We start from the raw sequence: 22,925 nt of genomic DNA on the forward strand, positions 1-22,925 counted from the left end.
ATTAATCGTCATTATACGTTTCTTAATATTATTACAATTTATTTGAGTTTCAAATGCTCTTAAAAATGTAGGTATTTGGTTTTAGGATAAATTTTTTTTTTTTGATTCCAGTAAAAAAAATTGAGGAAATTCATTTAATTTTTAAGCTTAAGGAATTAATATAACAATGTATTTCACTTATGATCAATCCGAGCCATGTACCAACAAGTTCTTACTTTCTATCTACCTTCAATTAAAAATCAAAACATTTTTCAAATACAAAAATGTAATACATACAAATTACACACACGTCATTACCAATACATTATCCGTCTATTAAAATTTAAAAAAATATTCTTAATTTGTAATTTGTTTAAAATCATATCTTTTTGGTCTATCTTTACAAAATAAATAAATAAATAAATAAATACGAAAATGGATTATATATTTTTATGTGATATTGAGCTCTATTACTATAAAAGTAAGTAGTAACTTTATATGAGAACTAAATTTTAAATAAATTTGTGGATATAAAACGATTATAGTGTTAAAAATTTATATTTTTACACCAGCAAAGATCATAATTACGAACAATCAATTTAATTTTTACTATTATTTTTCCATAAAAGCGAATTTCCCAAATTATTGTGATTGTAATACTTTTATAATCAAAAAATTTATAGTTTTTACTTAACGAAATTTTTTGCAAATACATGTTATTTGATAATTGTACATGTGTGTTTTTTTCAATAAAAATCATTTGACCGTGTTGTTTTTATGGTACGGTGTTTGGCTTTTACGTCATGAAATGTTTTGAAAATATTATTAGCACATAATATATGGTTAGATCTGTTACTGCAAAAATGTCGATTGCAGCCACCCAATGGAGAGGTGTAGCTGTATTCATCGGAAGTTGGTCAAGTGAAGTTGACACGCGGCCGACCACTTTATCTGACTAACTTCGATTCTTCCGAACCACTAGTGTGGCATCACACTCTGACCCCTCAATGTTTTCATACGGAGATAACGAAAAACAAACATAAAAAAATACACTCCACACATCATTCGCGCGAAAAATCCATTCCGCTTAGATATTTATATTTTAATTGAAAAACTCAATTTATAACACGTTATAATAATGTTTGATTATTCGTCGTTAATAACAGGTTCAAATTATATCAGTGCTTGGTTAAACTTAAACATAATAATAATTAAAATAATAATAATAAAAATGATACAATATATTCCGATTAGGTCACATGCACAAATTTACAAATTTATGTGCAAAAACGATCGTTATAAAAGTCCAATATTGATAAACAACGCATAAATATAGATATAAATTTAAATATTCTCTCAACGCAATAAAAATTAAAAAAAAAAAACATTCAATAACTTAGTACTATAGGTATGTGCAGGTAAATTAAGTAAATAGGAAGGTAACTATATTTATAATGGCGGCCGTCTCAGAGGTAGGGTTCCGTCCAGTACTTGACGGCGGCCGGATACGCAGACTTGCAGTCAAAAGACGCGGACTTGGCTCGGTTCCTGCTCTTCACATCCTTGGGCTTTTGTACGTTCCTGTGCGACCCGTATGCATTCCTGTTGGGCTGCACGGTGATGATGGACTTCTGGCTGAGTCCGGTCACCTCTAGGAACGACTCGTAGTTGACCCGGCCGGGGCAACACGCGCCGTCGTCCCCGGCCGACCGCAACAGGACCGCCGCCGCCGCCGTTACCGCAGCCGCCACGGATGACGAGCCGTTCCGACCACCGGAAGCTGGATACTCGAGTCCGTCCGCTTCGGGCCGGCCACAACCGTACTCCTTGTCCAGGTCGCTGTCCTCGAACCGGAACTCTTCAAAGTTATTCCGGGGATCTAAGTCGCTCAACGACACCGCGCAGCCACCGCCGCCGCTGCATACGTCCGGTTCCGAATCGGTCCTAACGTTCAGCTCGGCAGCAGTCCTCAGGTCGGCGTCCGCGATATAGCTCCCGTCACTTCCGCCATTGTGATGGTCCGCGAGAATCGGTGACCTCCGGCCATCTGCACTGCTGCCGTTGTGGTCCGCGCCGCGCGACTCCGACGACGTCGACGAACCGGAAGTCGTGGCCGCCGTGGTGCATATGCTCTCAAACTTCCGGACCATTTGCGACACGCTGGGCGACGTTTCCGTGGACGCTGTGCTCGACGTGTCGTTCTCAGATTCGGTAGAATCGCCGCACTGCTGAAGCAATAACGTCTCAACCGTCTTCACGATGTCCGTCTGTCCGTCTTCGTCGGGCTCGGGTATGTGAGTCGTCTTTCCGAAGTGTACGGTCTTCGGAGATGGGTACTTGTCCGCCTTCTTCAGTGCGGACGTAATCACCTTGCCGTTTTGTTTCACCGAAGTTATTACCTGCAAACCAATTCATGATGTCAATACGGGCGTGCGACACACATTACTATATTCACACAATATTATATAATTATTATTACGATTAACAATCGTTGATGGTTGATATCGTTATTGTTTGCCACGTTAAATCATATTTTCAGTGGCAAATTATTTCTGAAGTATATTTTTAATCGCTGTTCATAAACATAAATATATATATATTGTGATTAAATTATCAAGTTGGTCACTGTTGTTATTATTATTATCTTTTTTTACCAAAATTGATATCGCGTAACGATAAAACCAGCGAATACTAAATAATAATTACTATAATTTTATAATTATTAATATTGTTTTAAATATGTTATGTTTTAATATTAATAATTGATTAATATGATCACATTGAAAATCAATTATAACAACATCGTCTATTACGTCACTCTGATACAGCGACTAAAATATGTCAGTTCCAAATGCTTTCCTATTACTTTAAATGTTTAAAAGTATAAGGTTATAGTAAATGCTATAATGACGAAACTGATTTAATCACTATATATTATCATAAAACAATAATATAGTAATTTTTATTTCGTAACCAATAAATAGGTATCTATAAATTATATTTAATATTTAAAATATTAATAATTAAATAATACAGTTGATATGTATTTTATTTAATCTTAACTTAGTTTATAAGCGACAAAATACTTATCATTATTATTGTAAATAGGAGATACATCAATTAAATATTGACCATTAATTTATTTTTTTTTATCATTTTTATTTATGATACAGAAACATAATATTCAATTAAAATAAATAATGGTGTGATCGAAATATTAGTTTCTACGTTTTTAAAACTTGCTACTTTCAATATGTTTTACTGTTTATAATAGCAAATTTGTCAGTCCTTTTAAATAAATTATAATTTATTTCTACTGTAATTGATAAAAAATATAGATTTAGACATAGACATTATATTTAAAAAATATAATTTTAATTAAATGGTTTTTTTTTTATTCAGTTAATGACAATCTTTTTTTTTCTTGGAAGTAAATATTCTCTTATAAAATATGAGTTATCTCACTCGTGGAATTTATACCATCGTATATTTATAAATATCGATAAAAATTCATTAGTGAATCCGTTTTCAGATATACTGACTCATGTTTAATTCCTTGGGTACAAATCGAATAAACATTAATAAGGATATTTGATGGCTGGTCGAAATAAACCATCTTATTTTTTAAGTTTGAAATATTTTCGATGGCTGTTAAAGTGATGTTGTGGAATAAAATTAAGAGTCGTTCGGTATATTGGAGGCACCTATCGCACGTCGGACCGTAGAACAGTGAATGTCTATTTAAATGCAGCAGGCGAATCTAATTTTCGATATGTAATGATTAATTATAATACTATAATATGCAGTTACGTAGTACTTATGATCACCCAGTTAAACAAAATATAATATGAACATTAGTAAATGTGATGATAGTTTGATCAAATATAAAAATGTATTGCAAATTTTAATATTGTCACATAATAGTTATTGTGTTATTACCTATTACATTTTATAATCAACAAACAAAAAAAATAAAGGATAAGCGAAACGTGATATAATTAAATAAATAGAATACGACTTACGGTTTTTTATGTGAATGTGTTAAAAATGTAATTTAAATATAATAATTTATAATTTATGCGCATATAAAATATATTAATTATTAATTTATTCTAATCGTAATATACCACTGAACATTATTGACGGAAATCAATACTTCCTAGTTAAATAACTATTTTTATTGATAAGGAATAATGAATGCCTAACAAAATAAGCTTTACAAAAGAATATTAGATTATTAATAAAATAAAATATTCTTCCAAAACAATAATGATGTAATATTCGAAAAGTTTACCTCTTTAGAGACTTCGTTGTATGTAAACTCATTTTTCGAGAAAATCGAGTTAGACACAACAAATAAGTTGTTATTGGGTGTTGGGTTTGGAAACGATGATATATCATTTAGAGATAAGTCCGTAACAGTTTTACTGTACACGTTCTTGTTAAAGTTTATATTGTTGTTTGAATTTTTCTTAGTTCGCGTGTCAACCGCCGGCAAGACATTTTTTCTTGGTCCTTCCAATTTCGGCGGTATCACTATGAGTTTTTCTGAATTGGAAGAATCACCATCGTTATTTTTTACAGGTTCCTTTAAGTGTGATTGTGACGAGATGGAGGTGATCAAGTCAGGCTTTGAAATGGAAATTTCTGTATCCTCGTGTGTCTCATTCTTATGACAATACTGCGCTAGATTCTGTCTCAATTTTGCGATTTCTATTTGTTGTTGCCTTATCACTGCATCTCTCTCTCCTAGTTGCCGTCTGATCTGCTGTTGTTCTTTTCTCAATTTAGACTCAAACACATACAGTGACCTCAAAACTTTGCCTAAATCATTGAAATTCGAACGTTGAAATTCTTTTAGTTGATTGTTTTTTTTGTCAACTTTTAGTGACAGTTCTGCCACTAGCTGATGTCTTTTGATAATTTGACTGGTCAATGCATTTTTTGTTCTTGAAAGTTCGTTTTTTAATCTTATTATTTCATTATCAATCTGAAACAATAATATAAAATGATTAAATATGATTATTGTTCATAATATATACTACCTAACTATAAATTAAATATTAGAGATTCCTATGACTGTAAACATTGTTTTTAAACGTTTTGAACGAAAAAAAAAACAGTAACTATTGACAATAAATAGGTAATTTTATTTAAGAATATTCTGTATATTATAATAGGTGAATAATGTGAAATTATTTTGTTGTTGAGTCAACGCAATTCTGTTTAATTTTACTTTGTATTTTTTAGTCATTTGAATTTTATTAATAATTTATTGATAACTATAGGTGACTCTTGATTTATTTTGTATAGTGTCTTGTTATTTCAAAGAACTATGCGTAATAAAGCTGTTCAAAGAAAATCTATATACAATTATTTTTATATAAAATTATTGAAAAATATAACAACACACTTACATAAATAAATAGTTGCTAAGGGTTTTGTAGTTATCGGAATTATAGAAATATTTATTTTAACATTACATATTATTATAAAATATATTATTATTATTATGGTGTACGTGCAGTTAGTTTCCATTAGTAATAGCAAAATTTATTTGTGCAAAAGTATATATTTTCCCTCTATCTTTATATACTACGATGATTTCTCATACTGTGATATAAATAAATGGAACAAATAATTGCTTCACTAGAAAACTTAAGAAAACTTAAGGATTGCATTCCGTACTCGCAAATACAATATTACGCTTTAGAACCACGTTCTTATTAAAATAACAATCGCTATCAAACAATTATCTAACAATGGTTTTCCACTAACGTTATGTCTCAATTTCTACGATGACAGGCTGCAAAATGTACTCTAAATTGTCAGTAGAATTTGTTTACTATTTGAACTATGACTAAAGAACTGTAAATCATTATTTATTCTGTAAATGAATTACAATTATTCGCATAAATTAAAATGTACACAATTTTGTAGGTGTAATCTAAGTGACAAATGTCGTGAATTTTCAATTGTTGCCTTTTTGTGTTTATCTCCCAAATATTTTATATGATAATGCGATTTCAGTTTCTCAATAAAAAATATAGTAACGTTCGGCAGTTTCCTTTCAGTCTGTGTTTTAAAATTAATCCCTTGAGATACATACTACGACTAGACCAATTCCATTTTATAACGTTTTCGTGGGCAATTGGTTGCCATCCCCCCTTAATACAAAGCCGTTTTTCAAATAATCTAAATTTATCGAGCAAATAAAATGTACATATAGATACCACTTTACAGTAATACGTATTAAATACACACATAGTACTATTACACTTATAGTGCAATAGTAATCGATAAATTTATTAAGCTACAATTTATCGTGGACACACGCATTTTCAGAATACACGTAATGTATATATCAATATTAAAGTTAAGTATAATATAATACAATGTATTCAGTAAGTACTATACCTTATAAGCTTAATATTTATACAATTTAACCTTTAATACCATAGTCATTCGTTAAATAAACAAATTGTCAATATAATTTATTCTATAATACCGAAATGATGAACAGAAGATTTGTGATAAACCACATTGCGAACCTATATATCGTTAAAAAATAAGAAAGTCGCTCAGCTGAATAGTAGATTTCGAGCAGTGTTAAATTTAAATAAAATGATTATAGTAATCACATACGAAAAACGATTTTGAGCAGAAAAGGCTTGTATTGCTGTGTTTCTATTTTTAGTAATCTATTTTTCTATTAAAAAGCATGTATGTAGGTAATACGTTAAAGTTATCTATTTTTATTTTCAAACATTGATTTTATTGTATTTTTTATTGTGTTTGATTGATTATTATGAAATACTATCATATATTGTTTTTATTAATTTATTAGTCAATACTAACTTTATAAATAGGTAGATATTATTTTAAATATTTTGAAAAATTAAGTATGTATAAAAATAATTTATAATTGGGCAAATATTTTGTAAGTACCAATGATTTATATTTTAAATAACACAGAATAACTAAAATAATCAGAGACAAATATGTTGTTTATTTTATTTTTCGTTTTCAAATCAAATTTTATCAAAATAAATGCTTCAAAACTCTATAAAAAATGCATGCATAAAATGTACTTTTGATATCATCTTTAGAATGATATAAAAACAACTTATAGTATAATTTTTTGAAGCTTTTTCCATACATTTTTTTACTATCAACTTTATAATGTTGAAATTTTCATTGTGTATAGAAAATGATAAATTAAGTCATAATGGTTTATTTTAAAGTTTTATACGATCAGTATTTTTTTAATTACAACAAGTCATACTAGGGGAAATTATTATTTTACAATAAAAAAATCATGGCAACTTTAAGCTGTTTTTATTTTTTAATACAATTAAACTTAAATTATTTATTTTAATTTTCATATAAACAATTTTTAAGTATTTTTAAGCTTTTTGGCTTTGAAAAAGATATTTTATAAAAAAAAAATACTAAAACAATTGGAAAATGTTGAATAATATACTGAAAATTGTTTGACATACCCTGTAAATATGCATGCACATTAACAAGATCAATTTTTCTGCCAAAAACCACTAACTCAATATTCAATATTTATAGTGTAACATTTTTTTCAAACGCAAAAATAAATTACATCGTTTAATAATCAAACCAATGCATTCATTGTTTCACATATAGTATCTAAAATTTAAAAACTAAAATAATATCATTGTTGAAATCATACATTCATTGCCATACTCAGAAATTATATTAACATCGTTTTCAACCTTTTTAATCTCATCATTTCCTCAACATCCTGTGAACAAATATTATTTCTGCAGGCATTCGTATAATATGTCATTTATCGATGCCAGGTTTTCGAAATCGGTTCTTGCGTAGTACTACGTTACAATTATTATATATTATAGTCTGTATCAAAACCATTTTTTATACATTATATAATTTGTTATATTTTTATTTCTGCGAACGGTAGGACAATGCAATTTTCTGATAAATTGCGTTTTCAACGAATCTCAAGCCATAACGCCCAACTGGATAACTTGCCACACCAACGTCCGTTACCGAGAATTTATCTACTCGGGATAAACGATGACGATTTTGTGCAGCAGTTCGCGTTGAAACGGCATTTCAAACTCTGTTCCACCCGTCCCACCACCACCACCAACTATTGCGTTTTTCAACGTTAAACGAATTCCAGAGCCAGGACGTGTCGACTGTAGAATTTACCGGTACACAATAACTGCACTAGCAGCATGACTGTGTTCGATATGAAAAAAATAAAACAATTTGATAAACACAAATAACCCGATCTCCTTGCAAAGAACTGCCAATTTTAACCCTTTTAGTCGAAAAAATGTTTCATGTTCGTGAATATGAGTATGAGCATTAATACGTTTCACTTATTCATTTATTATGCTTACAGTTTGGCGAGCAGTATGATTTTTTAATGAATTTGAATAATATACCTATCAAGGTAGGTACTATACTAATAAATTAGGTCGTTACTGCGAAAACTCTACTTGAAGTGATTTTTGAAAGTTACCTAGTTGAACGAGTAGGTCAGTTACTAAAAGGTTTAAATAATTCCGAATGGTGGGTCAGCGGAAGCGAGTAAACACAATTTACGATAAAATATTATCAATCACTGACCGCGAAACAATAGGACCGGCATCGAAATTCAATAAAGCCTTAAAGACGGCGTGGACGAAGACGAAAACCCAATCATACATTAAATAAAATACCGGCTCCACCACCGTGCGTGTGTCTTACAAAAGCGATAATCGTCGGCGAAAAACGGTAGGTAAAAGTTAAAAAAAAAAAAAAAAAAACAAAAAACAAAAAAAAAATCCAAAACTATTTTAGTCGTTCAGCGAATCGGCAGACATAATGAGATATTTTTACGTATATATATACGACGGCGGGATGTTCGCTCGACGATTACGGGTAGATAGAAATCCATTTCCTGCGCACGTGTATACGACCAGTGTATATTATACGTAGTGAGTGTACATGGTATATAGAATTCGATCGCTGGAAAATAAATATTATCCACGTTATACAAAACCGACGCCATTGTTCTTGCCGTCATATTTTCGTAACCGATTGTTGTTATAGATTCGAAGAAAACGTTTCGCTGTAACATCCTGTTGTTCCGAAAACTATAACGCGCGTTTTCAATAAGAAAAAAAATCTTTTTGAAATAGTAACATTATGTACTTACTGCCTACGTAGTTTTCTCGAAAACGCAAATATTTAAACAAATATTTCGTCAATTCGATCAAATTTTAAAATTTTCGATAAATGCTCAATTTATTATATTAATACTATTTTACTACTTGTTCAGTATGGACGCAAATACGCTTTTTACAAAACATGCCCATTTAAACTTAGCCGCTGCTCTGAAATAAAAGAGACATGTAAATCTATAGTATTTACAAAGTTTTACCAAAACAAGCACATGGTTTTAGTACATGATTTATTCAGTTCTGCTTAAATCAATAATGATGCTGGATTATTACATTATGTTTATTATGTATCCATAAATCTTCAGCGATTGTTTTAAACAAAATAATTATAGATACAAAACACAAGCCTTAATAATTAAATTGATCTTAGAAGTTGAACTATTTGAAGCGATCTATAGAAAAATATAATAAAAATGGGAAACTCATTACATATTAATATTATAACTGTTAACTTGTATTGACATTTTACTAGGTAAGAAAAAAATATTTACGATACAATTTTTATTTTTTATTATTATTAAACTTCAGCAACTATGACCATATATACTCTACTATGGTAGATCTTGGTAACACGTGTTCTCGTATGTGGGACATGCCACCTTCGTTAAGAATCTGTGTGGTCACCCATCCTAGGCGCTAGAAACGCCGGACATGACTGCGTCTAAACAGTAGGCACGGCACGCACACAAACAGCTTGTATTCCGATTGAAATCCATTAAATAAATAACACTTAAATTGATATTTTATAGTACCTATCTATAAAATATTTCCAAGCAGATTGCTCATTATAATAAACTATAATAAACGCCAAAACGTAAAAATGCATTAACATTTCTGATGGCATATTAGTGATATAATAACGATACATTTTCCAAATTATTGGGAATATTTTCTAATGACTCAATTATTTACTGTCTGCTAAAATGATATTGATTCGAACGAAACTATAGCATAGATATACGAGTTATACTCTCACGTGCGAATGCGATTTTATATTTCTCTATTACTACAATGATGCGTATTTTTACCGATTTAGCTATAGAAACGAAAACGAGTGAGAACAAAATGAAAACAGAATCGAAAAAAATATATGTACGTATACGTGTGTGTACTTAAATACGAATGCGTGTCGGATCAAGGTTCCGAAATTAAACTATTGCTGTTTATTGGTTTACAAGTAAATATAACCGAACCTGCAATGACGATGCATTACATATTATTATTTTATACGTCTGTGTGTTCATTGTTAAATCGAATTATTTGAAATTTCATTCAACGATTCGGATCACCGATTTTTCTTTTTAGATATAATAAGCTTGTTTTAATAATATACCACGACAAATAAAATACGCATTAATATTATGTATATAGCGAATTTCCCACGCGAGAAAATATTTACGCACTATATCATTATAATAATATGCCATAATACACGCGATAGTATAAGAGTATACGTCATAGGTACAAAATATATATCAAGTTACACGTGTACTGCAATTTGTACATTCGATGCATTATAATGTCATATATTACGCTGACACTTAAGCGTATATATTATAAACATAGTACATATATACAAGATAATTGTGTTGGTACCTAATCAACAATTTTCTTGATAATTATATTAACGTTTTTGGAAATATTTTGTATGTAATTTGAACTTACAAAAAGATTTTTTTTTAAACTTATATTTTTTACTACTTTTTATCGTAGTAATTGTTCGAATCTTTTACGTTTTTGAATGACAGCATAAATTATTAATTTCGTATTTCAAAGCAGAATATTTTTTTTTGATAATTTCAATGTATAAAAAGAATCTTTTTTTTTTATATACAGTTACCTATTATAATTAAAAGACGATAAAAAAAAATAATAAATAATTTTTTCGCAAATGCTCTAAACGCCTTTACATAGACAAATACAATTATCAAAAACCATAAAGAAATTGCACTTTTTGGTCTTGGATATTCCAAAGTTCAATTATCTTTTTCATTACTTGTAACGAATACGCATATGGCGCATGTACGTATCGCTACGCGCCGCCACCAATATCGCACAGTTTACCCTAGTTACGCTAAAAAGCGATAATAGATAGCGCACGCGAGATAATCATTTTCAACATCCGATCATTCCCTCATCAATTTTTAAGTCAATTAACATTAAAATATATTTATGTGTACGGGTAATTGATTAATCGCCTCTAACATCAGTACAACATAAATATATCCGAACAATTCAACAACCCAGATAGTGAATCGCAATATATACGGTCATCGAAATCAGCCATATTACTACGGTCGTCAAGGCGTAAACACGCAGAAAAGGGGAACACGCAGTCGCTGAACGACACATTCCGCAGTACAGTTCAACAGCTGTGGGTATAGGTAACACTATACTGTCCAACTGTTTGAGCTGTACTAGCATACCGACGCCGACGTGAAGGCCGCCGCCGAGAAGGAGACGCCGCCCGTAAAAGTCGTGGGTACAGACATAGGTCGTACTGGCCGACTAGTCCGCTCCGTACCTCCGCCCGCCTTCAACCATACCGACGCCGACGTGAAGTGCTGCCGCCCGTAACAGTCGTGGGTACAGACGTCATAGGTCTGTACTGTCCGATTAACCCGCTCCGCGTACCTCCGCCCGTTTTCAACCACACGCCGACGTGAAGTGCCGCCGCCGAGAAAGACCGCAGCTGATCCCGTACACCCGCCCGCCATCAACCACACGCCGCCGACGAAAAGCACCGCAGCTGATACCGTATCCCGCCGCCGTGCATAAACAAGCTGTTATCGGAATCAGTGCAGCCAACTGAGACTATTATCATTATCAGATTACCTACATTCATCATTCCTAGACGCGATTATCACGTGAGTTTTACCTATCAATACTCTACGATAACTGATAATCGGGTAATTGTTCATATTGTATTCACTATTCCATTATATATCAAAATTGTAACGTTTTATGTTCAAATATTATTATATAAAATCATAATGTTTATATATATTCAATTATAGTATAAAGACCTGGTACTTTATTTTATATTCAACTATATTAATTATAATTAAGTAATTTATGTTATATCAATCAAAATTGTAACGGATTTAATTATAACTACATAACTCGTAATATATGATATTACATAAAAATTATATATGTTAATGAATTATAAATACAATAAACACGGTTCATTACATACTATGCATAACAGACAAAAAAAACAAAACTGATTAGATAGTAACAATATAATCACACTCGGGTGAGTAATATCCTCCAGGAGTCACACACACAGCACACCAATACGTCATCTCAATTCTAAGACTTCGTAGAAAATCAAAAAAATCACCTAACTTTATAGTCAAATTACAACAGACGTCAAATAACGACTTTACAAACCTCACGATGATGGCATTATCATAATACAGGTAGTAAACCACTAATCAGTGCCGGTGTCACAGGATTCTATTACCCTATATAATGGTATACTGTTGTACACCGTTCTATTGTTATAACAATATTAACGACGGTGTATAATTATTTGTATTGTGTGAGTTGATTGTAAGCTGCAGGATGTGTCGATGACGATAGGTACCTGCTACAACGCGTAAACATCGTTTTAACAGGTCGCAAACGACACGCGAAAATGATACTGTTTGGTGCAGGAGATGATCATCGTATTTCACGTGTTCGTACGTCGGATCTGCCGTTTATGATGAGAGACAGGGGATTATTTCACAAGTCCATTATAATATAATGTTTTAATAATGCATTCCAAGTAATATATCATTGTTTTCACTTTTAACAATAAATTAACTCTGTGGACCATATCTTCAAATATTTAGATTTCTATATTATTTAAGGTGTCCAGTGACGACCAACCTTTTTTAACTGTAAACTGTATTAAATGGATGGTTTTTTTTCGGAACTGTTGATGTATATATAACTAAATCAAAATTAATATGATTGTTATTTTTGAGTTATTAAAATTATTTATTCAAGGACAATAACCCTTAAAGATGATTTTATAAAAATATAAAATATGTATATATAATATAATATATTGAATATTAAAGTTTGTATTTATTTTATATAGTAGGTACCTACTTATTAAATACTATTATTATCAAATCATTATAGTCACTATTTCATCCAAACATATCTATCACTAGCTTATTCTTTGTACAGAAAAAAACTAAAAACTACTCTTTTGTATTTTTATGTCAGATATACATTAATATTTTCAACAAAAAATCATTTACTTAACAATTTACAGTAAAAAAGTTGGATATAGCTAATTTAAAAATAAACAGAGGTTTTTATCATTACAACCTACAGAATACTCATTAATTATAGTATAATACAAATCTAAATAATTTGAAGTATGATATATACCTACTTCAAAATTCCAAAAACAAAATATTCAAATAAATCAATTTTTAAAGGAATACAATGAGGTTAGCAAGTTTAGTGAATTATCCTGTACATGAAGTTGCACTCAACAAGTAACTTAATACTTGCGCAGTGTCGTTCTCTACACTGAAAAATGATACTCATACAGTGATACTTACTGAATGTGCACGTCTCGAGTTGGTGGTCGAGTCGTTATTGGACCTGATATATTATTATTATGCTGTTCCCGGTCATCAGCTCTATATATATTATTGATATGAATATTATAATATTGTATATACCTACCAACTGTACGATCACAGGCAATAATTATCTAAAATATTATCATTATCTACTTAATATGTTATAATAATCCGTGCCACGGCTGTTTCTAACGAAAGCTAATAAATCGAGTTACCTCGTCGAGTTGATAATCAATTTAAAAATAACTTTGCGAAAAGCGTTTTGTTTTTCTATATTTTACAACAATTTCCCGATAATATACAACTCAGCCACTCAGAAGTTGTGTATAAAATATAAAGTAATATATACATTGCATACAGTCAGAATATAAGTTCAACTCGTTCTACCAAATATAAAAAAAATAAACAAACAGAAGTTTGTAAATAAATAAAATCTAAATCCGACATAGTTATTCGTAGAATTTATGTGTGATATAAACGAATTTATTACAAATGTTATTTACGAATTTGGTCAGTATACATGTAATTGGATTCAACAAATAATTGTGTCAGTATAACATTTCCTATTAGAATATTAATTGAAACAAGAAAATTAATTTATAGTTGTTTATTGAACAAATTGTAAATATAGTTTATTTTAATTTTCAAACAAAATGGCATGTCATAAATTCAAAATTGTTATTATGTATTTTTTAGTCATAGATAGTAGTATTTATTACATAGTATTTTTTTTTTTTTTTTTTTTTGAAACACAGATTAACAGTTTCAAAGAGTTTCGATATTATAAAAAAAAAACATTAATTCATATAAATTGAAGGTCAAATCAATACTTGTTATATCACAGCTTATAAGATAAAATAATAAATGTATAAGTTCTATAATATAGTCCTCAATTCATTTGACATTATGCGATGACATGTTATTTATCGACCAACTATAATACGTGCCAATTAAATACAGGTGAAAATGGTTGAAACTATTTATTAAAAACAATATTTTATTCAAAGTGATTTACCTAGCATACTTACCATATTTTTCTTTAATAATACATTTACTTAAATTAATTTTCAGAATTTTTAAGCATAATATTTAAATACCACAAATTTAAATTTTTAAATTTTCTCATATTATTGAAAAAAAAAATAATGGGTCCTTTGGTGATTCATAATCGTATTAATTTTTGTCAAAAAGAAAACATTATCCATTTTTTTTTTATACATTTTTAAGCACGATTTTATTTTTTTATTTTAATTCATCTAGATTGATATACAAATGAGTAGTTTCCGAGTTATTTAACTTTAGCAACTAAGGATAATATTCACATTTACAAAAAATATAAATTATTAGTGATATTTTATATAGTATTTATATAGGTATACTCGGGCTATTTTAACAAATATTTAATGAAAAATGAAAAAAAATATAAAAAATATAAATACAATATTTAATTTTCAAATAATTTTAGCCGTTATCAAATCGCTATAAGTATCTACGTATGTTAAGCCTATTATCATAGATAATTATTATAAGTACACTTAATAAAGATTAATAACTTAGAAAGTATTCTTTCACATTTCGATTTATCCTCATCGATATTTAAGAAGAATCGTCTGGTTAAAAATGTATAATAAAAAAGGTAGTTACATAAGTACCGCTCCATTGTATAGTAGGTATATCAAGAGGTCACTTTAATGGATGTATTAAATTTGAATTCAATGATAGATCATTGTATACGAAAAACGATTCTGAGCGGTGAAGGTCTATCAACCCATACAACTATAAGTGCATTTCATGATATTATGTTTTTTTGATATTTCTATTAATGTAATTTATTTTACTGTTAAGAGTATGGTAACTTTATTTAATTTTTGCTGAAAACATTGCATTTATTATTAATATAATAAATGATATTATGTTTATTATTAACTTTTGAGTCAACATCACAGTTTTACTCTAAAACAGTGTAAATAGGTTCATTGTATAAATAAACAATGTCTTAAAATTAATCTATATATTTTGAAAATATAATTCAGTATAGAAAAATTTATAATAAACCAAATAGTTTTATGTTTCCACGAATAATGTTTTTTATCATAACAAATTAATTAACATTGTTATTCATAAACAAAATTTATAGTTTGTAATTTATAATTTCATCTAAAATTTAATTCAAAAAACTATAAAATTAGTTTAATAGTTGTGATTGTATATTTTTTAAATATTTTAGTTTCAGTATGAACTACTTACGAAGAACATGCATTTCATTTTAAAACCATAATAGTTATACAAATTAGATGTTTTATACATTTTACTAAAATATAAAATAAAAGAATGTAGATTTATATTTGTTAAATAAAACTTAAAATTAAAAAAAACTCCGTGAATCAACATGCATACTATTGTTCTATGGTTATTGAAAAACAAATTATTTTTAATATTTGTATTAGCCATTTAAACTTATAAGAATATTGTTTTACGAGTTCAGTTAGATTAGATTATGTTGTTAATATTTTATTTAAATATTCTACACAATAATATAGTATTCTAACTGTAAATTACAATAGTTTATTTTTTATTTAAAATTCAAAGTATAATACTATAATAATATGCATATAAGTATAAACGACTTGCTGCTAGAATTAATACAACACTGTACCATAATTTAGTATTATATTCATATTTTTCGACATTAAATCATTTTAAAATGTTAAATATTATTTTACATTTGAAAGAGAACGTTCAACGTTCTTGCGTATTTTTTTTCATGATATACTTCGCAAATATTTGTTTAAGTTGAATATTCATAACACTCAGCATTATGTTAATTACTATTTATTTTTTGTTTTTTTTTTTATTTTTCGACAAAACATTAATTGTCCTTAGGTACGTATATTTTGTCACAAATACAATAAAATAATTTACGTTCATTATGATATAGTCAAAAAATTCGTAATGAACCACGATTTGTATATTAATTATTTTGTCCACTTATTTTGAGAAAAAATTAAATTATTGTTTTACTGTCATTATTTTAGTACCTATAATTTGTTCATAAATTATTATTAATTAATAGTTTGAACATAATAAATAAAACGAAACAACTGCAGCAAAGAAACAAACGATTTCATAAAAAAAAACTATTAACAATAGGTACTCATTTGACAAAATTGCAAAAATAAATTTACGATGAACCAATGTAACACATTGAAAGCGTAGAATATATATTATAATGTTTAAAATTTTCAGATCTTCTTGATAATCCTTAAAATGAATGGACATACAATTATTGTTCAACTGTTTTACAAAATGTCTTAGCTCCTCGAAATTCAAAATTCCGTACATCAATCGTTTTGTATAAGGTATATAAGGTTTAAGTCGTAAGGCATAAATTATGAAAATAGCATTAAAACTCGACAACTAAATAGCTTGATTTCAGTTAGACGTTTCTAGTCTATGGTTAGATTAACATCTTACAACTACAGGGATATTATCAATATTTTAAATAGTGATCGCGAATCTTCCAAGTTTACATTTTAGCGTGCTCGCAGGCTAACGGAACAACCTGTCACACAATTATAATTTCATGTTATATTCAGTGCAAATATCGTAGAATAATATTAGTTTTTAGGTGATGTATAGATACATATGTACATATTTATGTACAGGTAAATGCAAGCATAATTAGTTTACCCAATTGTATTTTAAATATAGTTAAATATTGTTCATGATTAGTGCCTACGTCTCCGGTATACTCAAATTAATTTTAGTCGCATCGAAACCGTTGTAATTTGTTCGCTTTTCACTTTGTAGTTTGTACAGGACGTACATGACAAAAGTATCCCACGATTAGAGCGTTTAAAGAAAATAACGAGACTGTACATAAAATATCGTTCATAATGACACGTTTTCATAACTGATTTCCACACACGGCACTATCAACGTGTCTCCACCATTGTTACTATATGCATAAAACAGTAATGTATCCCGTCGTCGTTAAATTTTAATATTTATGTTACAAATACAATTGGGCGATAATAATATGATCCATCATAAAAATATATTAATTTGAAAACAAAGCCAGCTCGGAAAACAATTAAATGGATTTTTTTAGAGCCAACAACGATAAGATAAAAATCCTCACTTTTGATTTCAAGGTTACCAAACATTGTAATCTTATATAATAATATAATACTCTTTTATATTTGTTTTTATTAATTCGAATGTAATTTTAAAAATGATTCATATTTTCTGAAAAATAAATGAAAAACATTAGGTATTCATTGTAGCAATATAAAAATAATAATTTTAATTTTACAAAAAACTTATACCTAGTGAATAGCAAAATATTCTAAAACTGGATAAAATATTTTTTAATATTATTTATCTAATTATCGAAACTCATCTAATTTGATCAAATTATAAGGTATTTTTTTATTTATTTAAATCTAATTTAATATATTTGTATGTATCCATGTATAATATTTAAAAAGTAATATTGAGTTGAATAATAATAATAAAAAAAAATAATTAATTTTATCATAAAAATACCATAAAACATTATTGTAATCACATTAAAACATTTCAGCTCATGTATGAATGTATACTATAAATATAGGTACCTAAGTATTATAACGAATTTGTATATTTTAATGATGCATATGAGGGGTTAGTACAATATTCATAAACATGGATTTACACTGCTTAATTAATAGTACACAATATCAATTTAATCTTATTAGGGTAAAAACAAAATTTTAAGTAGTTAATTACGTCATTTTTTTAAGACTTCAGCTATTGGTAAATCCAACTACCTACAATTGAGAAATTTCTAAGAATAGTCAGTATAACAAAGCTTTTTCCTACACTGTATAGTGACATAATGATAATGCAATAATAGTAATAATATTTAAATTAATATTGACTATAGAATTGTATACTCTTTTAATTCTTCAATAATTGATACATCAATACCTACTATAAAAATGTCAAATATACAAGATATAATAACCATAAACCATAATATTAATAACGAAATCGTTAAATTTAATTACAATGACAAATTCCTGACAAATTGAGGTGCTTATAACATCAAAACAACTTAACACAGAAAATAAAATTACATTTTGCTGTATTAAATGCTTTAGAATGATGTAATTTTATTGAACCAGACTGGACCAACCCTAAAAAAAAATTATCAACTAAATAACAAAAATTAAATTTTTCTTTATTAAATATAAAACCTAAAATTTAGTCTTATTGAGCTTTTCATTAATGTACCAATATAATATACAATTATAAGTTATAACTTACAAGTAACAGCTGACAATAATTGCAGTTTGTTTAAAATTTATGAATAATTCCGGTTCGTGATAGTCTTTTTGAACAATGCAACCTGATTTAAATATAATACACACTTGAAAATGTAGTACCTACTCATTCATTATAAATTGAGTAATTAACTAGACAGGAGGCATATTATCATTTATCATTTGTTCGATAGCCCTATAACGATATTTCGAAATGATGAGTAATAAGTACTTACTTAGGTACTACAAATTTACATACATAACAATATACAATTCTATGATTTACCCATAAATAATTTATCTATTAGATGAATGCGTATATATCGACATATTTTAATTATCTTTAGTGGGTATATTTTATTTTCCTTACAAACAGTTACAATTGAGTTGAAATTAGTCATCTTTTAAAATTAAATGTGTAAGTTTTGCAAAACAAACATTTATTAATTTAAATAAAACAATTCAATTTATGCAGTGAACAAACACTTACGAGTACATATTCGCGTTATATAGCTGATCATGGTTAAAATTAAATTAGTTGTAATAAAAATATATGCATATTGTATAATGTTCTCGAATATAAATTTGTGTTTATAGTAGAGCGAAGAAAAATATTCACAAAATCTGCAAGGGAAATTGATTATATAAACAATTAAGATCCATAAAATTATAATATTAAAAATAAAAATAAAATGGCAAAGGTAATTGGTATACGTAACGAAATGGGTAGCCACGTGCTAAACATAAATAATTACGAGTGATGCCAAAATCAGTTTCTAAATACAATTATACATTCAGATAGTCTATCTTAATTGGAATTTACATAATGTATTATATAAATGTATATATCACCTAAAGTCTAAACGATAGTATATTAGTATAGAACTAAATTAAATTGAGTAGTTAACCGTTTTTGGGAGAATTATATTAAAGATGTCTGGTATATAGTATAATATATACGTAGTTTAATTGGTAGGCACATACTATGTTCGGCATTAAATTCACTAGGGCCATAATGTATATTATGTCTAGCTTTAACTCAGGTAGATGGAAGTTTAAAGGCTTAACGAGTAATTGGCTTACAATTGCAGTACATATTATTATCAGCAGCCATAGCTATATATTATTATGAGCAATCTTGTTTTCTAAATAATACATTTAACTGAGGACAATTATTTAAAATTGAACTATTTGTGTAGGTATAATGATGCTTGAACTGCAAAGGGTGGTGCATATTACTACGCACAAGGCACAACGAACGTAAACTCTGAAGTATAAGACATTAATAGTTAATATGTATAACATAAAATAAAACCGATATAAACATAAGTACAGCACTCGTTTTATTCGTGCGTTTAAACTCGTCGTGGAATAACTATATAACATTGCAATATCCTATAATACGTGTTCTGTAAGCTTTATAATACGAGTATAAACAGCATTAGGTTAGGTTAGGTATTGTTCATTAATACTACAGAGACTTTAAATACTTTACAATTAACTTACTATTTAATAATACAATGGTCCTGGTCAACAATAAAAAATCCTAACCTAACTCAGTTAACATCCGGTTGAAATTCACCATCTATACAACGTTAAATGAATACAAAACTGCATACACATATAATATGTAAAAAAAAAGAATACACAACTAAATTGTATTTAAATCAAAAATACATTATTAGCTTAAAAAAAATAGTGCAGATGAATACAAGCCAGTTTAATAACATAGGTAGTCGAGATTGAGTGTATATTTTATTCATTTCGACGTGAATAAAATATCTAATAAAGATTTCAATCGATTTTTATTACATTTTTTTCAATACAATGTAGTTAGTTGTATGAAATATAATAATATTATAGGGTATGGTAATCCAACTCGACTTTTCAAACCGTAAAATGCGCATAAAATGTACGATCCGTATTAGATTAAAACGTATGGATTCTTATAATTAAATGCCAACAATTCGATTTGTTATCATCAGACTGGTTACTATATTATAATATTGCATTAAAACGAAACGTCACAAACAAATTCGTTAGTGACATTTTAGTGGAACGCGAGACGAACTATTAAAATGCTTACTATAATAAAATAGTAGGTATGTGTTTAATATAAAGTGCTAATAACTATTATTCTCGTCGTTGCGTGAGATTTTCGTGAAATTAAGAGCAGGTACCTACCTACACAATGTAATATATTATTACTATTATTAAAGTTCCGACGCGGAATAAGAAGAGTAGAAATTACATTGGGCGCACATGACCCTAATAAATTCGATCGGTGTTCACTTTCTTCTAAACACCTGCCGCAGTCATTGCTCTCCGAGCGTGGTCGCGGAGTTTAAACCGCATTATCACCGTTATCAAATTCGTCGATTAGTAATCTGTTATCTCGCGATGTTCGAAATCCGGAAAATCGCTAAATTTTCGTGATATAATAAATCTTATAAAAATCGAGCGAGCAAAATATAATTCCATGTAAACCCGAGAGAAACTACACTGAATTTCGGGTCCGACAGAGTAGGTACAATAACACGGACGTGTGCGGGTGGACGGTCGGGCCGGGCAAAAGAGAATCGCGTAAAACCTGTACCGCCGTTTCCTCCGGCGGCGGCGGCCTGGAATGTACGTGTATATATAATATATAATACGTGATATGAAAACGAACAACATACCAGGGAATAACCGTCGTCGCTTCCCAAACTCGACGAACAAACCGGAATCGACCTGGACGATAATAACATTCGAATCGACGGACGTCGTAACGTTCAATCGCGTTATCACACCCGTCGATTAAATATTAATACAATATTGTATTACCGTTTCCGTTTGTCGTCAGGTTAGGAAGAAATACCCGCACGTTCGTAATATTATAACGTCGTGTATAGTATTACAATATCGATCGTTTTCGCGGTCGAGACATACGACGAAAGTATCTATCTCTGTTTTTCGATCTTCCGGTAACGCGCTGATAACACGTCATAATATTATTTTTAAAACATGACGAACTACCGACGGGCGAATAATACTACTGTGCGATAATACTATGCAAGTCCTGGGAAATGTATGTTTTTCGTGCATCTCCCCGTGTGACGTTACACCTGTTATCACTGTAATATTGTAATATCGTATCGTCGTCACGACGACGTACGCGGACCGTACAACAGGTGACACAGGTACGACACGCGTTATCAGTCGCGGCGGTCGTCTGAGGAATGCGACGTTTTATAGGCAGGCAGGTGGGTATAATAATAATATTATAATACGACGTTACGATCGTTTTACCTGACTTATGTCGGAGGCCGTGTCCATGTTTCGTCCGGACGATTGCTGGCAACACCATGAGTCATGACAACGTTTGGCGGCCGGGTGCCGTCGTCGCGAGCAATAACGCTACGACGTGTTACTATTCGGCCGTCGAACGAAATCCGTGGAGAATATTTGCAAAAAAAATCGACGGGCCCGACGGATATCGTACCTGTAACGTATTATATATCGTCGTATTTCAGTATCGGAGGAGCCGGTCGCACTCGGTGCCCCGTACGCGTATTATACGCGCGCGCGCGAACTCGTACCGCGAGAATAAAAGAAACGACGGACAGCGTCGTGTCGTGTTTTGGGACGCACTCGGCCGGTTGGTAGCGACTGTACTACTACTCTATACCGACTGCGAGATGCACACACACACACACGCTCGGCCATAACCAGTCCGTCTCGGCCGTTTACACGCACACGACGCTGGTCGCGGTACATACACGCGGGCGGTACGGTAGTGATATTCAGGCCATACCCACTCCACAATATTATCATATACACAGAAG

The 22,925-nt window shown here is 29.7% G+C and overlaps 1 protein-coding gene across 1 annotated transcript; it reads right to left on the minus strand.

Moving 5' to 3' along the window:
- Positions 1-1,027: 1,027 nt before the first annotated feature.
- Positions 1,028-22,817, minus strand: LOC114122417 (uncharacterized). Its single transcript, XM_050200621.1, has 3 exons — positions 22,390-22,817; positions 4,274-4,969; positions 1,028-2,378 (listed from the first exon to the last, which is right to left on the minus strand). The coding sequence occupies exons 1-3, from the start codon at positions 22,414-22,416 to the stop codon at positions 1,446-1,448; spliced, it is 1,656 nt and encodes a 551-aa protein (XP_050056578.1). The 5' UTR covers positions 22,417-22,817; the 3' UTR covers positions 1,028-1,445.
- Positions 22,818-22,925: the final 108 nt, after the last annotated feature.

The sequence above is a fragment of the Aphis gossypii genome, chromosome 2, assembly GCF_020184175.1.
Source record: "Aphis gossypii isolate Hap1 chromosome 2, ASM2018417v2, whole genome shotgun sequence".
In the NCBI taxonomy this organism is placed as follows: domain Eukaryota; kingdom Metazoa; phylum Arthropoda; class Insecta; order Hemiptera; family Aphididae; genus Aphis; species Aphis gossypii.